The 21,416-nt window shown below is 40.1% G+C and overlaps 1 protein-coding gene and 1 pseudogene across 1 annotated transcript in view; one reads left to right on the top strand and one right to left on the bottom strand.

Moving 5' to 3' along the window:
- fanci (FA complementation group I) overlaps positions 1 to 21,416 on the bottom strand; it is an 89,975-nt gene that overhangs the window by 52,138 nt on the left and 16,421 nt on the right. Inside the window, 7 exon segments of the mRNA XM_087144693.1 lie at positions 6,563 to 6,686; positions 8,611 to 8,812; positions 10,867 to 11,031; positions 14,913 to 15,013; positions 17,875 to 17,932; positions 19,765 to 19,843; positions 20,966 to 21,058. Of these exon segments, the coding sequence (XP_087000819.1) occupies positions 6,563 to 6,686; positions 8,611 to 8,812; positions 10,867 to 11,031; positions 14,913 to 15,013; positions 17,875 to 17,932; positions 19,765 to 19,843; positions 20,966 to 21,058 (822 nt within the window).
- On the top strand, positions 961 to 2,728 carry LOC147796974 (uncharacterized; annotated as a pseudogene).

The raw sequence follows: 21,416 nt of genomic DNA on the forward strand, positions 1-21,416 counted from the left end.
AAAATGACTGAAAATGATTGATTTTCCAAAATGATTTAAAATGGGATAATACAGTTTTTCGAAGCTCGTCTCCGAAGAACATCATTTGGGTCCAGGGGGAGTGAGAAGGGCGTTGTAACTATGGCCCACACCAATCTGGATCAGCTGGTATGCGGATCAGACCAATGACAGGCTGGGCTTCCTCGAGCGCTTTCCCAGTTTGCGTGGGAAGGCCGTCACTTTCTTGGTTTTCCCCACCATACGTGTTCGGTTCACATCGCAATTTGGTCAAAAATCCTGCCTATCAACCTAACTTCTGGATTTCTTGATGGTGAAGAGCGGCAAGGTCAGAAGAGAAAGGCTCCCGAGAGCTCCGGAGCGGCCGCAAAGAAGAGAAATTCGGTCAACACTTCACGTCCTCCAAGTCAGACTCGGTCACAGACTTGGGCTATGCAGGCTTTGCTCACCCCATCATTTTTGGCTGCACACCCCCCAGATGTATGTGTTCACAGCAGCCCCGATGACCCCGTGGTGACAAGTCGGCCGAGCCAGATGATCGTAACAGTGCCCTCTTGTGGCCAGAGTTCGCAGAGCGCGAGCACTGCAACATGTACACCATGCCATCCTCAGCCAATCTCGTCGCCCGTTCCGGCCCCAGGTGTAGCGTCTTCGTCGGCCCTCTGAGCTCTGTTCAGCCTATTCCAGTGCTGGTATCTCAGAGGCCCCTTCCTCAACGTTCACTCAGCGCTCCGCTGCCAGAATTAAGCCAACTTGGTCCCTCAGGAACTTGCCAATGCCAGTTGCAAACGAGCTGTCTAGAGTGCCTGCCAGCCATTCCAGCACTGTCAGCGCCAATCGCTTGGCCGATTAGTCATCAATCAACTCATCCCAACGGGCGCAGTCATGATGCTCTTCCCCTTCAGCAGGTCGTTTCTGGAGCCCCAGCTATGGTGACATCCCAACCCACAGGCGTACTGATGCATGGAGCATGTGAGGCTGGATCCCCTCCAAGTTCAGTGGTGCCTGGCTCGAGTCACCGCCCTCTTGGTGAGTATGGCATTCCTATTCAGGGGCCTCCTTTTGCTTGGCACAATACCCTCTACATAAGGGGTGGACGAGGGTCCCTTAGTTTTAGTTTGTGATCCCTTGGGGGCTACAATTCTAGCTAGTACTAGAGAGAAGATCATAAAAAAGTGAATTCATTGAATGAGATCTGCTTCTGGAGCACCACTTTCACAGTTCCCCCAATTCAAACCTCACGCTTAGTTTTGACAATTCTGGGCAGTTACTATTGAAAGACACCAAGAAAAAGCCCCGAATTACATCTATTTTGGGCTGGACGAATGCCTTTCTTGTCTTTTCCTCGATAATTATCGGTGTGCACCCCGAGCGGGCCCAAGAACTCCTTAAGTACATACATGTGATTAGGATGGCCGCAGCGCGATTTGCGGGTAAGGGCTGGATAGAATACAATCACCAATTCAGGTTGCGCCAACAATTCCACCCTAATAGATCCTGGGCTATCATTGACGGCGAACTGTGACCGCCCCCGCTGGCCCCAGCTTCGGCCTTTGGGCCCAAAAAGGGATCAATTCTAGCTTTCCCAATCAGCGCCCTTTCAACTCCTTTTGTTGCAGGGCTTCGTCCCGTGGATCCGGGTTTTGTTTCACATTCAACCGCACAGGGTGTACCAATTCCCAATGCAAGTACGCCCACAAGTGTTCCTCCTGCCAATCCCCCGAACACGGGGGTGCCTCATGCACAGCACAAAACAGCAAATCTAGCTTCTCCCACCGCTAAAGTGCTACTTCCCACTCCTAGTCCTTGTAACCCGAACATCTCAACAACTTGCATTAATAAAACCCAATGTTTATGCTGCCTTGCATATACTCCAGTACTGGCCCGATCAAACTAATAACTTCTTGGTTCAAAAAATTAGGGAGGGATGCCGCCAGCAGCCTCATCAGTCAGACAGCCGTTGTCCCATCACAGTTGGCCTCTTGCAAAAGATCTGCACCATATTAGGCCACATCACTTCATCGGATTTTGAACGTTCCGTGTTTTGTTCTGCTTTCCTTTTAGTGTTCTATGGGTTTTTACGGGTAGGTGAGTTTACTGTAGGCAGTAAACATGCCGACAGCTCTCGCACTCTGGGGCTCAATGATGTTTGGTTTAAGGGCTCCGATCCATTAGTCATGACTGTAAGACTCCGTTTTTCTAAAACCGATCAGCGGGGAGAGACTGCAATTCTCCGTTTTCATAGTACACTCCCCCTTCCTTCTGCCCAGTACACTCACTAGCAGGCTATCTGCACAAGCGGCCCACTTCAGGGGGCCCTCTATTCACCCACTTCGATTGATCTCCCCAAACCGCCTTTCAGTTCCGTCACATGCTTAAAAAGTCATTGGAAGCAGCAGGAGTTCCCTCAGCAGGCTTCAGCGGTCACAGCTTCTGCATAGGAGCCGCCACATCCGCGGCCCTTAATGGTATTTCAGTCTCAGAGATTCAGACTCTGGGTTGTTGGAAGTCCCCAGCAGAAAATCTCTACATCCGTCCCCATAGGGTCTAGTTAGGAAAAAATTTCATTCCTTTATTGCTTAGTGCAACACATCGGGTATTTGACTTTAATGCTGGGTTTTGGAAAGGCCTTTGCTCTCATTCCCTTATTTTATTTATCCACAGGCACTACACGCACATGGGTAATTGGAGACAGCATCGTCTTCAGAGCCAGTCGGTCCAACCCTCGATGTTCAGCTACACAGTGCCTCCAGTGGTTTGGCGTGAGGGGAGCAAAACTGATAGAGTTGGTTCCCATGCTCAACCGTCATTTAAAATCAAGGCCAGTGCCAAAAACCCTTGTCATTCATCTGGGTACAAACGACTTGTTCTCAACCCCGGTCAGGGAACTACGTCGTAAGATTAAAATGTACCTCTGTACTGTTCGGGAAATACTCCCGACCACTCGTATTGTTTGGTCAGATATCTTATATCGATTGTTTTACTATGGGGAGACAAAACATGGTGTTGGCAAGACCAATGTTCGCGCTTCAAACAAGTTTGCTTACAGGGTTTGCCACCAAATCGGCAATGCCAGTGCAATCATTCATGCACACAACATAAATGCATCAGATCCATCCCTATTCTGGCGCGATGGCCTACACCTCTCCGCTGTTGGCAATATAAAGTTCTGCGAGAATTTGTACAATGCACTGGTCTTCTTTCACTCTATCCAGATGCACCTTGTTACCCAGCTTAATGTTTAGAGGTTTCACACCCCTCCCCTGGAAGTCAGTGCCAGTTTGGCCATTTAGTCTGGTTAATTTTTGGGGGTTTTTTTGGAGGGGGGGTTGGCAAGTTTCCTGAATGTCTACTTGATTGGTGGTACGTCTATTCAATTTGAGTAGGAAATGCCCCTTCTCAAGCCTGGGGACATCTTCCCGGGGCTAGCCTCCCTGTACCTTGGGGAGGTGGTTGTGGGAAGGGACCCATCCGTTGGGAGGGGGAGTCAGCCAGATCGCTACAGGTTAGCAATTTTTCCAAATGGGACCTCTTTTGTTTAGTTTTCGTTGAAGCACAGGGCTGTTCCAGGCGACAGAGCATTCCTTGTTTTGACCAAAGTGTTGCTTTTTTGTTTCAAGTAGAACCAGAAAACCGGTAAATCTGATCATCAATTAAAGCCCAGCTGGCAGTTTAGTTCGAACTTCATCTGATCTCTTACAGATTTTAATACTTAATACTTACTTTTAAAGTGTAATTTTTTTTATTTTTCTTCAAACTGCTCAAGGTAACTTCTTTTTTATTGTAAATCGAACATTGTAAGTCATGTGACTTTATGTCTGATATTCTGAATGAGATAAACTGCAATGAATGAATGAAGGGATGATCATTCCTTTTTAATCCCTTGAGGGTGCATTATTTTGCACATTATAACATTTGAGTGTAACAAAACATTTTGTTTAATATTGGTGTGTTTTGCTTGTCTTTTCAATCCTTTACATGTACGTGTACCTTGCTTTTTTACCCGTTTTCAAAAATTCGAGTGAAATTTGGTGACACAAAAAAGTACATTTCCAGCACCGCTACAGGAATGCGTGTCCTACAAACAGGTTATGATCAGACAGCATGTATTGTGAGTGGCACAAGAGTGCTGCAATTTGGCAAACGGCAGCCAGGCTTTAGGCGGGGCATTCACAAAACTTCTTTCAGTGCAGTCACATGGCCACCATAAAGAATTAACAACTGCAAAAATACAAAGTGCACTTTGCAGAAATAACTCTTTTTCCACTCATAGTCAGTGATTTGGAGGCAGTCTTTTTGGATTGGCCCTTCAAAAACTTGGAGTTAAGCAGATTTACATGTGGTGGTGAACCTTACTGTGGTTACAGAGGTGTTTTTGCACATACATGTAAAAGCCTATTCGTTTGGTGGGAATGGAGAATGTCTTTGAGATAAATGAAGTTTCAAGTTAACCAACAATACAGACACACACAAACCAGCCATGCTGGCATGACCAGCCCAAAACGATTTTTCTCTCCCTCAGTTCCATGAATTTTGCCCATTTTCTCTTTAATGCTAAAATATTACACTCTTATGATCAACTAAATAGCTGACCATCAATGAACTGCATGTAACTGGAGTACAAGTTTGGTATCATGAGGCAGTACAGTCAAATCACAGATTTTCAGATGCCATTTTGTTTTAATTTTTTGGTGAAATGACGTTCTGCACTGTCTCTTCCATTCACTTCAATCATGTGGCAACCAGGCTTAACAGGTGGGTACCTGTAATCATTATCAACATAAAATCATAACATGGCAGTCGAGTAGTTTCCATGGCGTCCCCACCCACTCTGGCTGCCAAACTGCTGGATCAAGTGCTACACTGGCATGCTCACTGGAGAGCCTTCAGGAACTTAAAATGCACTGATTACTTTGCAACTTAAACTTTATAGACTACGTTTCTAGTGTGAAATAAAATACAGTAAACTCTTGACAACTCGAACCTCAATGGGGATGGATTAAAAAGATTTCAAGTTACATGTAACAAAAGTTCCTGGGTCATGGATTCATACCAGGCCTTCACATGAAATATATAATCGAAATCAACTCGCTCCATGGTGGTACATTTTTTAAAAATTATTTCCCTTTTCTTTGTAAACTGAGTATAGTTTTGTTAATGAACTCTTTTTTCTAAGATTTTACGTTGTTACTTAACACTTCGACTGTCGCCCATAATTTCAGAGGGCATTTCCATTTGCCAAGCATTGTACACATGCGCACAATTTAAAAGGTACATGTACCTTTCAGGTGTCTATCTGAACATGAGCACTTCACAGACGTACGTCCTGAACACTGCCAGTAGCATATTTGTTGTATTCTTTAGTGATGCCAGTGTTACTGTATATTCAATTTACAGTACATCTGTTACTACGAGTATATTCGTAGTCAGCAGTAAAGGGTTAAAGTTTCTTTTCTACTGACAAAAACAAATAAAATCAACAATCTCAATTGTTGTTAAATAGACTCAAAACATATTTTACTCAGATTTTTCCAACAACTTATTGCCAAGTAAGCAAAGGAAAAGGGTGCATGCCTTTCTGAAATGTTGTGTTGATATTTACAGAGGCAGTTTCAGGTAACAAAATTGACAAATGGAACTGGGTATCCATAATCAGTGGTTGAATTGTGGGTACCTAGGTACTAGGCATGGCCCTAGGAAGGTGTGATTTCTTCTCCTGTGAGCTGCCCAATGAAAGCCAGTGGGCAAAACCATTTGTGCTACAAGCCCATGTTAGGCCCATGAGCACCTGCTTGATTTTGTATATTGACCTTGCCAGAAACTGCAGCTGATAGGCTGGACAGCAGGTTGATCATATGTCCAGTACTGATGACTTGTTTGGTTGATTTGTAAATGTCACACTAGAAAGAAATGCACCAATTTATTTGTTCCTATTCCTTCTTCTCTTCTCAAAGCTAAATGAAAAAACAAGCAATGGAAACAAAGGGGACTGCTTTAACCACCCCCCACAAAAACAGCTGGCAAGACTAGCCTGCTATGTGGTTGAACACAGGAAACCTACATGGCAATGAACGATGTAAATCTAATACCAAACAGATAAAAATAACTGACAAGTAACGTCAAAAACCTATTTTACTCTTACCAATTCCCAAACAGAGCAACTGAACAGTGCCACTTGATTCTGTAAAGTTTTTATGCTAGGGTATGCACTTGATCAATTATTGTAGATAACATGGTAATACTCAGTGATAAATGGAAACAAAGAATTTGAGAGCGTAAAGATACAAGTCAGTTACATGTAGATCTGATGCTAAGAAAAAGAGACTGCAAAGCATCATGGCAAAAAGCACAGACTAAGGGTGCATTGCAGTTGATTAAATTTAGTGAATGGTCCAATGGCAAAAAAGAAATATGCATAAGTAGATGTTATTGGGGGGATATGAACCAAATATATGGGCAATTTTTTCTGGTAAAAAGATACAAAAGTATCTATACCATTCCAGTAAATACAAACATTTTGACATGGCTACTTGATAACTATTTCTTCTGGCATTTGACATCTTACCTGACTTGATGATGACATGTAGGACTGGCTTGACAGCTGACAGGATTGTAAGCACTTATCTACTTGAAAACTTTTTAGAATCAGTAGATATCCAGATACAGCAATTTTACGAGCATCAACTTGCCTGTAAAACAAAGCAAACATGAGTTTCTCTAAAGAGGCAGCACTTTTGATTTCCTGTAAACCGTTATACTATTCAAAGTCAAATACACATTCAGAAAATAGCCTGTAGACCAGTACAGCATGACCAGCCACAAACATGAAAACAAGTTTCTTAGACCGAATGAAGACCACATTTCCTTCCAAGAGTGTACATATTTACATTATCACTGATAGCACTGAGCCTTCCTTTCTCTTAAGGAGTGTGCCCATTGCAATTATCTCTGTATTGGGGAACTGAAACATTGAGGAGTACATAGTGGCTTCTTCAATTTTGAGTTGTAAAAATTATCATGCAGACGTACTTTTCTTTGTGCCATTTCATCATAACAAAGATCTTTTAGTATGCAAATACGCACCCCGTGAAAATAATCCCTACGACCAAATTATGAGTAACAAACTACTGTATCGTGTACAACATGCCATAAAGGGGTACAGCAATTAATGGTATTTTGTAACACCAAACTAATTTAGTACAGACAAAAAACCACTTTTGATTCTTACACTCTGACTGATGGACTGATGGAATTAAATTTAAACCATATGACTTTTGTAACACATATACAATGACTAGAGTGGACTCAAATTGGAAAATACTTTTTGCTTCATTTCTAAGTTTCAGACTAAACGTATGATTGGTTACAATGATTACAATATTGCAACAGATATTCCGCCTGTCCAGTGACATGCAGCGCAAGCATATTCAGGAGTGATGATAATGACTCAAAAGTTCATGAAATTCTTACTTGTGAAGGAACAATTGTCAAAACATGGCAAGATCCATAGAATTTGTGGCTACACATACATGTGCGTGCATGCAACTGTAACTTTGGGCGGCCACGTAGACCTGCCAATACTATGGTGTAAACAATGAGGGTGATTCTGATGTGGATAAACTTGCTTTGTCATATCGTACCAAAGAACTGCTCCAGGAAATCCTCAGCAATATTTTTGCTAGTTTTGATGGTTTCCAACAATCTTTGCCAACTTAACATTGCTGACTTCATTCATGTACATGTATCAATGTTACTCCTGTCATAAAGAATTGTTTTTGCCCTATCTATTATAGTCCCAATTTAGCAGTGGGAACCAGTGCGGCCGTACTGCAGGCCGGCAATTTTTTAAGTGAGGAGTGAAGCAAAAACTCAAGGGAAACTTTGCTTCATTTTGCAATTTGACTTCCGTTATTTTGGACACAAATCAATCACTCTAGACCTGCAAACACAAAGCTAAATCACTTTGAATATGGTTAAGATGACCCTCCCCAATTTCCACTAAACTCCCTGTAGTTGTTGTCCATGTTGCTGTTGCTACAGTTGATTGAGATCAGTGGAACTTTGAGATCAGTGGAACTTTCCTTGTTTTGTGACTGCACTGATTGCTCATTGTTGTTTTCAGCACTGTTTTCATTTTAGTAACAATTTGTGATAACAATATGACATAGAATTATTCTAATAGGAAAAAAAATATTGTTAGACCAAAAAAGTCTCCCATGGCACAATGGGTGGTCACTGAGAGACACCTTACATGTCCCATTCTCCATTTCATCCGATGTAGCTACATGTATCTTCCTCTTCAGACCTCCAGTCATTCCATTTCCAGTTACAATATGGCAATGAGCATTCCATCCTAATTTATTTCATAATAATAACAGACTATAATCTATTTCTGAATCCTATCTAGAGTCTCTATTTTGCTGTTGGGCATATCTGATGCCAAAAAGAGTCTTGAATCACCTTAACCCCATAGAATGTGATTTTTGTTTACAAAACAATGACTTTTCTCCCTTCGTTTTAATGCATTCTGCATTCAAATATTCCAATTTGAAAAAAAAAATTGAAATTTGATAATCAATTGAGTATTTGGCACAGCTTTAGACTGAGACTGACCTTGAAAACATTGCCTTCCGCAGTACCAACATAAGAGAATCTTTCAGAGACACACTGAGTATCATTAATGGTTGCACAGCTTTCAAGAGACCTTCTGCCGAGGATGGAGGTAGGAATGCCAGGTAGTCAAATGCTTCTCGCACCTTGGGTAGAGAGTCCAGAAGAATCTGTGGAGCAGAGTTCACTGTGTTGGCAAGAAGACCTGCAGGGAAGTGTAAACACAACAAGACACATTTTGTAACCGCTTACAAAAATGTAGCAAACTCTTTATGATCAAAATGCAACGTGATGTTTTCGTCAGTCTGTGTTACATTTTAATTAAATATTTGAACCGGCAAAAACTATTCAAATCTTTGGTTGATGATTGAATATCCAAACGCTTTGCATAATCACAGCACCAGGAGTTGTATTACACTCACTCTTGACCCCACAAGGTCTTGGATGCTTTCTTCAGCAACGCTTACCTTTTTCTTCATTTTTGGCAAATGTGGGAAGAATTTTTGAGGGATCCCATCAGCAATTGAGTTTGAACTCAATTGTAAATTATTTATGCAAGGTTAATGACATCAATCGACCAAAACAGAAAACAACATGGCTTCTGAAATTCAAAAAATGTTAATGTAAAATGCTGATGTAACATTTAGGTGTTCATACCATACATGTTCATATTCAAGCTATTAACTGGTAAGCTTTTATATAAACTCTGCTTGTGGTTTTTTGATCAGCAGTTTTATGCTTTCACTTGCAATTCAGACATAGATAAAGAGGCAAATGCTTAGTGCTGAAACAAGGGCGACATCAGTTGAACCTACAGTAATGTGCCACAGTGCAAATGTCTATGGGCCTATCCTCAGGACTTGATGCAGATGGAAAAGTTGAAAATAGTACAATTTTTCCCACTATATGCATCCTTATTTGTGTCAGTCAAGATGTTTTCATGTATTGTTAGGGACTCCTTGGCGATGCTCTCATCAATTTCTTAGCATGATGTGCATGCAAATGTTAAACAGCACAGTGATTGTGGGCACTTTTCATGTGCTGATTATACAATTCAAAATGACTTTGGGAAAGTTTGGCAGGCTCACGGCTCCACTTTGTGAGTGATGTTTAGTGTGTGTGTGGTCAATGAAAAGCATCCCAGGAAACCATGTTGTAATTTGATGAGCCAAAGTCGTTCAATATACTACAGATGACAATTGGCATAATTACCACTGATTGTCACTCATGTGATATGACTGTTACATATCGTGTATCTTTTCCATAATTTCCACAATCTGGTCCCAAACTTTAAAAGAAGTTATCCAAGATTTTACCACAGAACTGTCATCAGTTGAAGCCCCTTCTGGTTGATTTTATAGAGGTTGACAATGGAGATAATTTGCATGAATATAATATGGTAACATTATGGCCCTAGACTAGGACACCTAGGGAAGCAACAGTTGTTTTTCATTGTGCAACCTACTAACAGATCATTCAGGATACTGAAGGATGTTTTCCCATAAAGTGCAATACAAGTACAAAACAATACAAATATGTTGCATTCTTTATAACCTTGTTCGGAATACATGAATTTTGGCAACCAAAACTCATCTTAAAGGCAGTTTTAATCAGTGGATGGCAAGGATACTGGACACTTCCCAAGCACCGTACTCTAGATTTTGAGTGCTCTGCTTATATGTAAATCCCAGTTGAATTTGTTAGTCTTAATTCTTAGCACTGCTGCTATTCATTCAAAGCACCCAAATTACAAAAAATTAAGCCATAGAGCTACAAACTGGTCATTCACTGATTTGGGGTGTGAGTGAAGCACAACAAATGCCAGAAACGGCAAGTGCAAAGCGCAAAGCACGTATAGCATGGGGCCCAGGGGTCCTGAACAAAATTTTGAATTACATGATTACATGTAATCTTGCATTGATACATGTTTTTAGGTAACTTTTGTATTCCTACTGGCTTGAAACTGTCTGAAATGAACAGCTGGTATATAAAAACTGTGTGAAAATTGAGGTTTGTGGTGTGAGCCAGCCATCCCCCCCATTAAAAACCCTTCTTCTCAATCTAGCTCTCACTTAAACTTTAAGTATGTCACCCCAAGACAAGTGTCATACACACTGCTAGTTGGTAAACATAGTAAATGCCTGCATTAATAACTGAGCTAGACTGGCAATCATACCCAATAAAATCTGACACACTCAGTAAAAAAGCGTAAATCTGCTAAAATCAGAGATTTCCCTCCCCTGATTTATGAAGACTTACCGATGTAATGAGAGACTGGTGCAGAACTCTTTGTAACAATACGGTTCAGAAGTTGCTCCAAGATGTCTGGGCGTACCATTTCATGAGCCTTGAAGGTACTGAGAAGGATCTGACAGCCCAACGAACATGCCTGATGGTTGGGACTGTCAGTACAAGTTTGGTGCTCTGCATGAAAAGCGAATCAAAATGAAACACTCAGAGAATGAATGCGCATTATCAACACTTTCACATAATTGAACCACACCAAGAATCAAACTTCACGCTTGATAAAAAACTGAACTGCATTTAATATACTGTAGATGTGCCCATCAATTTGAAAATTTCAGAGTGAAAGTGATGAGTCACAGAAGCAAGGTTGATAAAAATTTGACTTGAGAATTTCATCAATTACATGTATCATTTGCCCATTATGTTCCTTTGATGCAACAAATTTACTAGAAAATCTAAACAAGGGAGTCAAAGCTAGAACCATCCTGATGAAGTTTCAGCTCAGTGAATACCTTATATTCAGAGAAAAACAATATTCTATGATTTTGATTTCAGATAAACCGTTGCTCAGGCATGTTCTAAACTGCACCTAAATTCAGCAACTGGCACACGTTCTCACATTCACTTTGTTGCAGTATTGGGACCCCCCCCAATTACATGTACCTCTCCCCCATTTGCATGTTTTTATTCTGTCATACAGTGACTACTGTTTCATGCGAGGTATCCCATTTCTACATGAAACAGCTGTTGGGCATATGTATAAGGAGATGAGGCAACTCCCTGTGGGACACTTCAGGGTTGTGCGGTGGCCTTCATTCTTGGAATCATTCTGATCTAAGACTCTGATGACTGAAGGGTGCAGTCTATTAATTTAAGTGAGTATTTCTGGCCAGCTCATACGCATTAAAAGTGCCCCACAGTATCTTTTGAAAAGGAGATGCAGGCTCCAAAAATGGAGTGAAATTGTGTAAATCGTTGCCAGGATCAACTCCCTGGGTCTTTGGGCTTTCATCTGGGAGCAGAATGGCTACATAAATACGGTTGAAAATGGTCTTAAGTGCCGGAGAAAGTTGAGGGTTGCCACTTGAAAAATGGCTGCAAGCAGACTTCGGAAAAAGCAGTTTTTGAGGATGGACTGAATGAAGCCTAGGAAAGATGGATTCCAACTGGCTTTTACCTTAACAGAGCTTAACCCTAACAGAGGCTCACCCTAAGGGGGGGTTCAATATTGGATCTTGGATGGTCAAGTATAGCCTGCACACATCAAGCCATGGAAATGCCCAGGTGACTAAAAGGTCCCCAAATGCTCTCCTTAGTGATTTGTTTCACCTCTGCTGGAAGTGCCCTATTTCAGGCTCAGGTTTTCAACTCTTGGGCTGGAGCCTGTCAACTGGGGCAACTTCTACGGTCAAGCTTTCATGTCAATTCAAAGCATGGCTGAAGTTGAATGTCCTTGTGCACTTGGACTCTGTTGTTTGCAGTGTCTGGCCAAAGGGGGCAACCCTCACTTATTGATAGGAAAGCTAGTTGAAGCTATCGGTACTTCTGTGTAAAAGGGTGATTTTCAGATGCTGACTGCAGAATGAGTTTGCACTAGCAGTAAGTACAGGCACATGTCTGTAGTAGTTTTTTGTGTACAAAGCTATTGCTGACCTTCAGCATTTTCTTCGTACATACAGCCATTGCACAATTTTTTTTTCTCACTTTTTTTCTCTGGAATGGAGATTTTGATACATTCTCAAACATTCATGCCAAACAGTCAAAAGTAGGTGTACATGAATATAAAGGGTGCAGTCCACTAATTCAAGTGTGAATTTCTGGCCAGCTCATTAGTATTAAAAGTTCCCCCACAGTATCTTTTGGAAAAGGAGATTGTATGACCCCCCAAATGCTGACATTGTGTAAATCTTCGCCAGGACGCGGGTAGAGCCGTGTAAAAATTGAGATCCTCAGCCCGCTTTTCAGCTATTATTCTCGGCCCACGTTCGAGCGAACACGGTGAAAGAAGGCATACCCTGACTCTTCTATATATGGTGATTGGCTTTTGTGTGTAGTCCAGAAATGAAAAGACCGAATTTGCATCATAATCACCAGCTTCACAATAGTCCCCACTTTGAAAAGAGGCAACGGGAATGTGGACGCTTGAGTAGAGCTGCATGCCACCGAACAATCAGCTTTTTCACTGTGTACATGTACAGTGTATGTATGAAAAGCGTGGATTGATCATGCATGTGTACGTATTTGGTTGCAATGTGGTGACTGCAATCACTTCACTGCATGATGAAATGTTTACTTGACAAATTTCCAGCGTTGCATTGTTGGAGGAAACACAGAGCCATGGAAAACCTACATTTTTGAGGGCCACAACCGGTCTGCAGATCGACCTCACCTGTGCATTATCTAGGCTCTCAGGAACATTCTGTGGCACACAGATTTTTGCGAGACAAATTACATGTACATGTACATGAGCTACTGTTTGAGTGTTAAAAATGAAAATTATTTTTCTTGATTCTTCTCAAAGCAGTTAACTCAAAAATGAAGCAAGTCCATGTAATGAAACACAAAGTGAATAACAAATTCCTATTGTCTGTCTGTCTGTCTGTCTGTCTTCTCTCAAGGCATTTCAGTACAAGCCCCCTGGCTTTTGATTATGCCTCTGTAGTGCATAATGTCATCTTAGTTATTATCGTATTTATTTGTATTCTTTTATATCCTTGATTAATTTGTATACATTCATATGACCTGATTGTTACATTTGCACTATCAAAATAACTGTTGCTTGAAATTGAAAATTGAAATTCCCGGTGCATGTACTTTTAAACTAAGCAGAATCTGCGGGAAAGGAAATAAATATTGACTGCTTTTTTGTTACAATAAAACTAACCATAGCCTTTGTTGGTGATCCATGGAGCATTCCTTTTACCCTTGGCTTTTTAAAAGGAACAAAATGCTCCATTCATTGCATCACATCAACAGGCCAGTTTTACTACACCCCTTGATGTAATCAGTATACCGTCTGTATGTGAAACTAACAGAGGTACAATGCAAAGTCTGGTTTTAGAGGTTTCTGCATTGCAGTTTGGACTGTAGCGTGTGAGCTAGTCTGTAGTATACATGTACATTTAATGATGTGAACATGGCATCACTAATGTGTGATATCCAATAGTGAGGGTAATATGCATTTGCATACTCTACATGTGCATGTAGCCCAATCACATGATTGTTCTGTGTAGCATGGATTTCTCTATGATATCACGATGTGAACATGACATCACAACCGGTAATGTGTGATATCCAACAGTGAGGGTAATATGCATTTGCATTTCCCGGTCACGATTGTTATGGGCCAATGAAAATACAGTATACTAGAGGTTTAAAAAAGCTGAATTTTTACATGCACACTGTTTTGTAACAAAAGATAAGAGCTCAGGTTATATTTTAATGGTGCAGGCACAGTTACAATATTCAAGGCCTGGCATTGCTAAAAAAATTAAGGAAAGAGAACTCCTTAAACATTCCAATTTGAGAAGGGAAACAGATGTTGTTTATAGCCTTTCTGTGAACTGAAGTATTAAAATTTCATGACTTTTACGTGGGATGGAACCGAATTCTCCCGCACAAACAATGACCATTCTCTGATTGAAGACAACGGTCCTGGGAGGGGCAATGGATGGCCCAGGTTTTCCCCTCCTCAGATCTGCCAAGGTATCGGTACATGTAGCTCCCAGGCAGGAAAATGGAATGCGAGTCACCATGGAATTGCTCTGATCTCTAATAAAAGCTATTTCAAAGTCAATTAAATAATCCTTTTTTATGAACATTGTAGTGGATTTCAGAATCAACTTGTAACCTGGTCACTCTCTACATGTATGAACTGAAATGCATTATTATAGTAGTTCCTTGACCTCCATTATACTTAAGATAAACTTATTATTGCTAAATTACTGACCGTGAAAATACATAATTTATGCCTGTATAGAGGGGTACTTGTACAAGTATATAAAATCCAGTGTCCATTGCAGGTACATGTAATGACTTTGAACTAACAAATGACCTACCTGTTGATTTGCCAAGAGGTCCTGCTCTAGGCCCAAAAGCATCCATAAGAGTAAAGCCAAGCTGTACCAATCCTTGGGTGACATGATCCCAGCCATATGAACTATTCCAAACAATTGAAAAAATAAATTGGTCCTTTATGATTAATTAATCAGTGCCTTTTGACATCTCATGGGGCAGGATGGCATAATCACACCCTGTATATATGAAGGAAGTAAAGAAAGAAGAGAAATAAGCTCATAACAGCAATGGTTTATACCCAACTAAGGAAAGTCTACATTTCATTTCAGTAAGTGAACCAACAGCTTTTACACGCAGCTCACTGTTAAAGTGTGAGCCTGCTACTTTATAAACTTCGTACAAAAGATGTGTGTCAAATCAAATGAGAGGTCACTCTGATCCAAGATCTTCAGGTGAAAATTCAAATCGGATCCAAATCTTACAACCTCAGTTCTGTTTCATCCAATCCACATGACCTTTGTGACTTAGGCTGAATCTGATTTGAAACCAGTAACAAATGCCAAATCCAATCCAAATCTGACAAAATCCAAACTTAATCAATAGGAACCTAAGTCACTAACTTTTATTGTAACATCGATAAACTGTACAGTGCTTTTTAAAAACCTAAACATACATGTTGTTTGTCAATGGGGTTCAGGTCATAAATGGAGTCGTAATGGAGGGAATTGAACATCTTTACCTCATGGAATGGATAAGATTCAGACAAGGATGGAAGTGGACATCGGGATTCAGACAAGGATGGAAGTGGACATCTTTACCTCATGGAATGGATGGGATTCAGATAAGGATGGAAGTGGACATCTTTACCTCATGGAATGGATGGGATTCAGATAAGGAGGGAAGTGGACATCTTTACCTCATGGAATGGATGGGATTCAGATAAGGAGGGAAGTGGACATCTTTACCTCATGGAATGGATGGGATTCAGATAAGGAGGGAAGTGGACATCTTTACCTCATGGAATGGATGGGATTCAGATAAGGAGGGAAGTGGACATCTTTACCTCATGGAATGGATGGGATTCAGATAAGAATGGAAGTGGACATCTTTACCTCATGGAATGGATGGGATTCAGATAAGGATGGAAGTGGACATCTTTACCTCATGGAATGGATGGGATTCAGATAAGGATGGAAGTGGACATCTTTACCTCATGGAATGGATGGGATTCAGATAAGGATGGAAGTGGACATCTTTACCTCATGGAATGGTGTTTTGGTCTTCAGTACCAATTATGCCACATTTTGATTTATGTGGCTATGTTCAGACAGCGTTTTAGCTAATACTGTAAGAGTTAAAAATGGATGCTTGCCACAGAGGTCAGGGTAATCTTAAAACAAACCAAACGTTTAGACACCATTTTAATACTGCGAGTTCCACTTGGAAATATTCATAACCATTTCCTGCCAGGTAACAAAGAAACTCAGCTCATTTATGTGTATACATGTAGTTCTGTTATACTCTGAAATATACACAACTGTGTACTTGTGCCTTTCAACCCATGAAGTGTTTGTACCGCTGGAAAATTCTTCATTTTTTTGGAAATGAAATGAAATGTTGATTACTGATTCAGTACTTCACATATTCCATAAAACTGTTTTCGTATCAAGTTGCAGACCTTCAAGTGTGACCAGTACAGTATCTTTCAGAACTAAATTGAACACATGAGATCAATTTTAACTGTAATTGCACAGTAAGACAATTTTTTACCAATTTACAGCTCACACATTTGTAGTTTTAAAGTGATCTAGGTATTCATTAAAGCAAATTAATGAATAAGGAGCTAAATTTTCAGTGTTACAATATGAGACGACATGTTTTCATGGCAGAAGTAGAGATGCAGCACATGATTGCTCTGCCAGAGTTTGCCTAGGGATTGCTGTTTGCTCAACATAGTATAGACCCGTTCATCTTTGGTATTAACAGAAGCCTTGGCCATGATAAAAACTGTTTTAGAGTGATTCCTATAAGTGCTGTAGTTCACCGATCAACAAATGAAAGAGGAAGCGGCTGCATGCAAATACCAACCAAAAGAGTAAAAATTAAGTATTGGCACACGTACAGGGTACAAACTCTGTATGACAAAAGCACATGGTAGCCCTGTCATGTGGGATAATGAACACGCTTGTTTACATACAAAAGTACATGTATGCCACAGAAAACTCATAATGTAACACTGGGTCAATGACAATGGAAGCATTTTAGTTACAACCATTCAGACACAGTACTAAGTTGTACTTTCCTATGGTGCTCAGTGGACTGCTCCCCCCAACATGTCAGAGGGTAACTGTAACAATGTGATGATCTATGGGCCCCTCAGCACGTGGGATGTGAACACTGATTTTTCACTTTGTGTTATGCCATGGAGGAAGAATTTTCCTTCCTCCATGGAAATGCAGAGCATGTGTGTGTTTGATTGAGAACATACATGTATGCAAAAGGCAATGAAAAGCACAGTGTGAGGCACGACAGGAAGAATGAGTCATGTATGCCGTTTCCAATTCTTGCACTTTCAAGATATCTCTTACAAATAAGAGGAATAGAGAGGTATTGTTGATAACTGGATACCTCATTAAAAGGTAGGCCCAACTCTATCATTTTGGCCAAAGAGAGTTACCGGTAATTGATTTCCTGTGCAACCTCTCCAAAAGATTTTCATTGCTTTTCTTTTGAAAGGTTTTGTTGGAGTTGGGTCCTTCTTTCAATAAGGTACTGAATTGTCAGTAAATGATTGAATGGTAAACAATGTACACAATGCTCAGAGCGGCACTGAGTCTGGAACATTTTATGCTATAGTTTATGTGAAACAATATGAAAAGCTCCTGACCAGCAGAAATGGTTAAACAGTTTGAGCTACAGGTATAACAATGAATGAAATGAAGCAGGCACTGGTATTCATAATAGTATGACACAAATAGATTCTTCACACATGTAAATACTTACCTATTCTGAACTGTATCCAAGATGAGTTCACTTACATCCATTGACGAGGGGGCTAATTCTGTTTAGAGAACAGAATGTAAATCATTCAAGTCCTGAATGTGAGTTTAAAGTCTAGAATGTATGAAATACAATATATGGAAAATAGCTGTTTGAATTGCCTACACAGCATACCCGGTATGACTGCTCCTCTGAACATTCATTCAGGTACATGTACACAACATGGGCACTTCCAAGTTATTTCTTTTATAGAAAAGTCAAAGCATGAAAATCATTGTTGATTGTTGTTAATTTGGTGGTACAGGGACAGCCACCTGCAAAGAGACGAACCTGGGACATGACGCTGCCTGGGAGGTCGTTTATGTGACACAGAAAGAGCAAGGGCCCCAACACAGTTCCATCAGGGACTTCAGAATCAAAAGGTACTTGCTCTAATGCTATGCCCTTCAGAATGACTTGCATTTTGCATTGTGTGAGAAAGGAGGTTAGCCACTGGTGTAGTGCGCCCCCCGATGCCATAACTATGGAGTTTGTGAAGAAGTTTTCTGTGCGGTATGGTGTCTAACGCTTTCGAAAAATCCAGGACATCAAATGATTAGTTTAAAAACGACCTGACTTGCAGACTTGACTCAGCTTTCTGCCAAAAGTTGATGCTCAATTTTGCTCCATGCTTTACAGATCTATGTTACAGAAATGTATTACTTTAAAAAAAAAAAAATTACCACTATTAACCGGTAAGTAACCTCCGACCCAAATCTGCCAGGACCCTTTGTAGGACTCCACACAGATAATCACCTGACCAAATATGGCTGGAATCAGCTGAAGAATATGACAGAAGGAGCCGCTTTATGATTTTCACCAAATGACCACAAGTACCACCACCGGTAGGTACCCTTTGGGTAAATTCTAAAGCCAGTTTGGTCAAGGGAATTTTACATGTATGTACTGATACATGTAACCACCTAAGTTTGGCTTTCTTCAGACGAAGACTGAGGAAGAAGCATTATTCTGTAATTTTCAATAAAAATGACTGCTAGTGACTGCTTGTAACTGCTTGGTGACTTTTAATCCTGGTCAGAGTGCACCACAAATTAAGCCAAACAAAAGAAAGTCTCCAATTTCTGTTCAGGGACTGGCTCCAAAAGTGGTGTTGCAACATATTTTTCTTTGGCCTCACTTTTTTCCCCTAGAAATGATGTATACTGCACGATGTTCATTGCGACTGCATGTGTACACACCACCACAACCAACACTGAAATAGATTGGCCCCCTCACTGTTTACTGTTTAAAAGTAATTTCAGCATGTAGATGTACGCAAGACATAAGACCAGTGCATTTGTCTGGTTCCTAGATTTAATACAAAATGACATCATGAAAAAGAGTGCGCGACTAATTAAAATGAATGGGGGCCTTTACTGCACATATTACTAGACCGTACCCCATCTAAAACTGTTAAAATTATGCAGTAGCAGAATTCCATTTGGCAGCTTTTTGACATCATATTATGCCAAATAAAAAACTTGTTTATTTTGCCGATGAGCAGGTCTACAACGATGCACTGACCAGAACTTCCTTTGCACTACGATTCTTGGTTGAAAATGATATCATAGTACTCTGTAACAATGAGACATGTCAAAACTGGATACAGTTTGATTGCATTGTTGCTAATGCTGGTCAAACATGTATCTTTAAAATTTGTTGACACTGTTAGATAAAATGTGTGCGAGATTTTTAAAGTGCTATCTTTCAAACATTGTGATTTTCACTATCCGCTGCTTTGTTCAACTTGTACCATAAGGGCCAAAAAAGACAAAGATGTGAAAATTGCACCGTATGAATAATCTGTAAGTAATCTCTGACATGGTACAGAATTCTAGTATCTATCCACATTACCTGCAATCCAATGAGATGACTTCTGTCTTGCAGCATCTTTGAAACTTTTCAAAATAGCACTCTTCAAGAAATCATAGATCTGAAATTACAGGACCACAGAAATAAAATATATTTCCTGTCAAAAACTCTTACTGCAAACAATTTAGGAAAGGTGTCAGAGACTTCTTTCTCTGAGGATGATGATGATATTATTAAACTGGTAAAGTATATAAAAGTCTAATATGTTGCAAAAATATGTTTACTTTTACAAAACGTAGTTATAAAAAACAAAGGTAAAAAAGTGTCAACTTGATATCTTAATTGTTTCCTTGTTTGAGCCTCTAAATATTTGGGTGCAATGCCGATTTTTGGTACACTTTAATTGCTCGTTTTGGTAGCAGCTTTGAAGACCTATTTGGAAGGCTGAAAACTGGTGTTAAGGCTATATCTTACCCATAGTTTTTTAGCTTTTATGATGAGATTTTAAAGTTTTTTTATTTCAGAAGAAGTGGCCCCATCAGGTCCTAAACATAAACATGGATGCTGTTTAACTTTTTTTCAGATTTTCACAACATAAAAATTGACCGAGGATTACCAATAGTTAATATCTACATATTTAGGAACTTGACCATGTATCCAAATGTACAGTACCCACAGTACCCAGACAAAAAATGACCTGAAGGATCTTTTTCAGGCCACTGTTTGACCCTGTGGGCACGTATTGAGAATGTCAAGTTTTGAGTTTCTGAAGTACATGTATCATGCTTTTATAACACACATGCACTTCAAAGTGAGAAAAAAAGTGATAAGGCATCCAGCTGAGGCTGCTGCAGTAAAACAATCAAAGACACCAAGCTGATACTTTGTGCTTGGAATAGCATTTTGGAATGATCTATACTTTGAATGGAAATTTCAGGTACTAAAAATAGAAATGAACTGCCCCTTTCCTGTGGTGGGAGTGTTGGTAAAGTGGGAAAGAACAGCAACATTTTGACATTTGGTGAAAACACAAGCCATGCAACTGATCCAGAGTATTACAGGCTGTCAGGTTTGGTATAATGAATGCTTTTTCACCTTGGAAGAACAGTATTGACTAATACATGTATGCCAGGTATACATCTCACATGATGAACAAAACAGGATTTTAAGATCACATTGTGATTAATTCTAATTCAAGTGTCCAAGGTACCACTCCTTTTTAACAAGATATTTATATACTTACTGGTTCTTCAAATCTATGAATCTGTGCAATGGAGAGTGCCAATGCTACCGTGAATGGTGAAAGAATGGCCGTGGTATCACTCATCAGACCTGCCTGTGACACACATACAGATATAGAAGACAATGACAGGCCAAAAGGACATGTGAGGCAATGGACTGTGGTATATTAACCCTAACCCTCCTCAATCCTCCAACAGGTGAAGGATTCAGGAGGGTTAATATAATCAAGTATTTAGTTTCACTTGAAAACTGGAGTATTTAATTTCCTGTTTACAAAAAAAAAAGCTGAAGCATATGCTAAACATTAGCTTCATGTATCTTCTACTCAATGTATGCAGTACTTGCTATTAATATTGCTTTTACTCTATAAGTAGGGCTTACTTCAGTGCATAATACAAATGGAGTACAAAACTGGAAACATAGTCAAGATTATCAACTTTAAGCTCCAGACT

The sequence above is a fragment of the Acanthaster planci genome, linkage group LG13 (genome assembly GCF_054643075.1).
Source record: "Acanthaster planci isolate LZ-2023a linkage group LG13, COTS_SCS, whole genome shotgun sequence".
Lineage (NCBI taxonomy): Eukaryota > Metazoa > Echinodermata > Asteroidea > Valvatida > Acanthasteridae > Acanthaster > Acanthaster planci.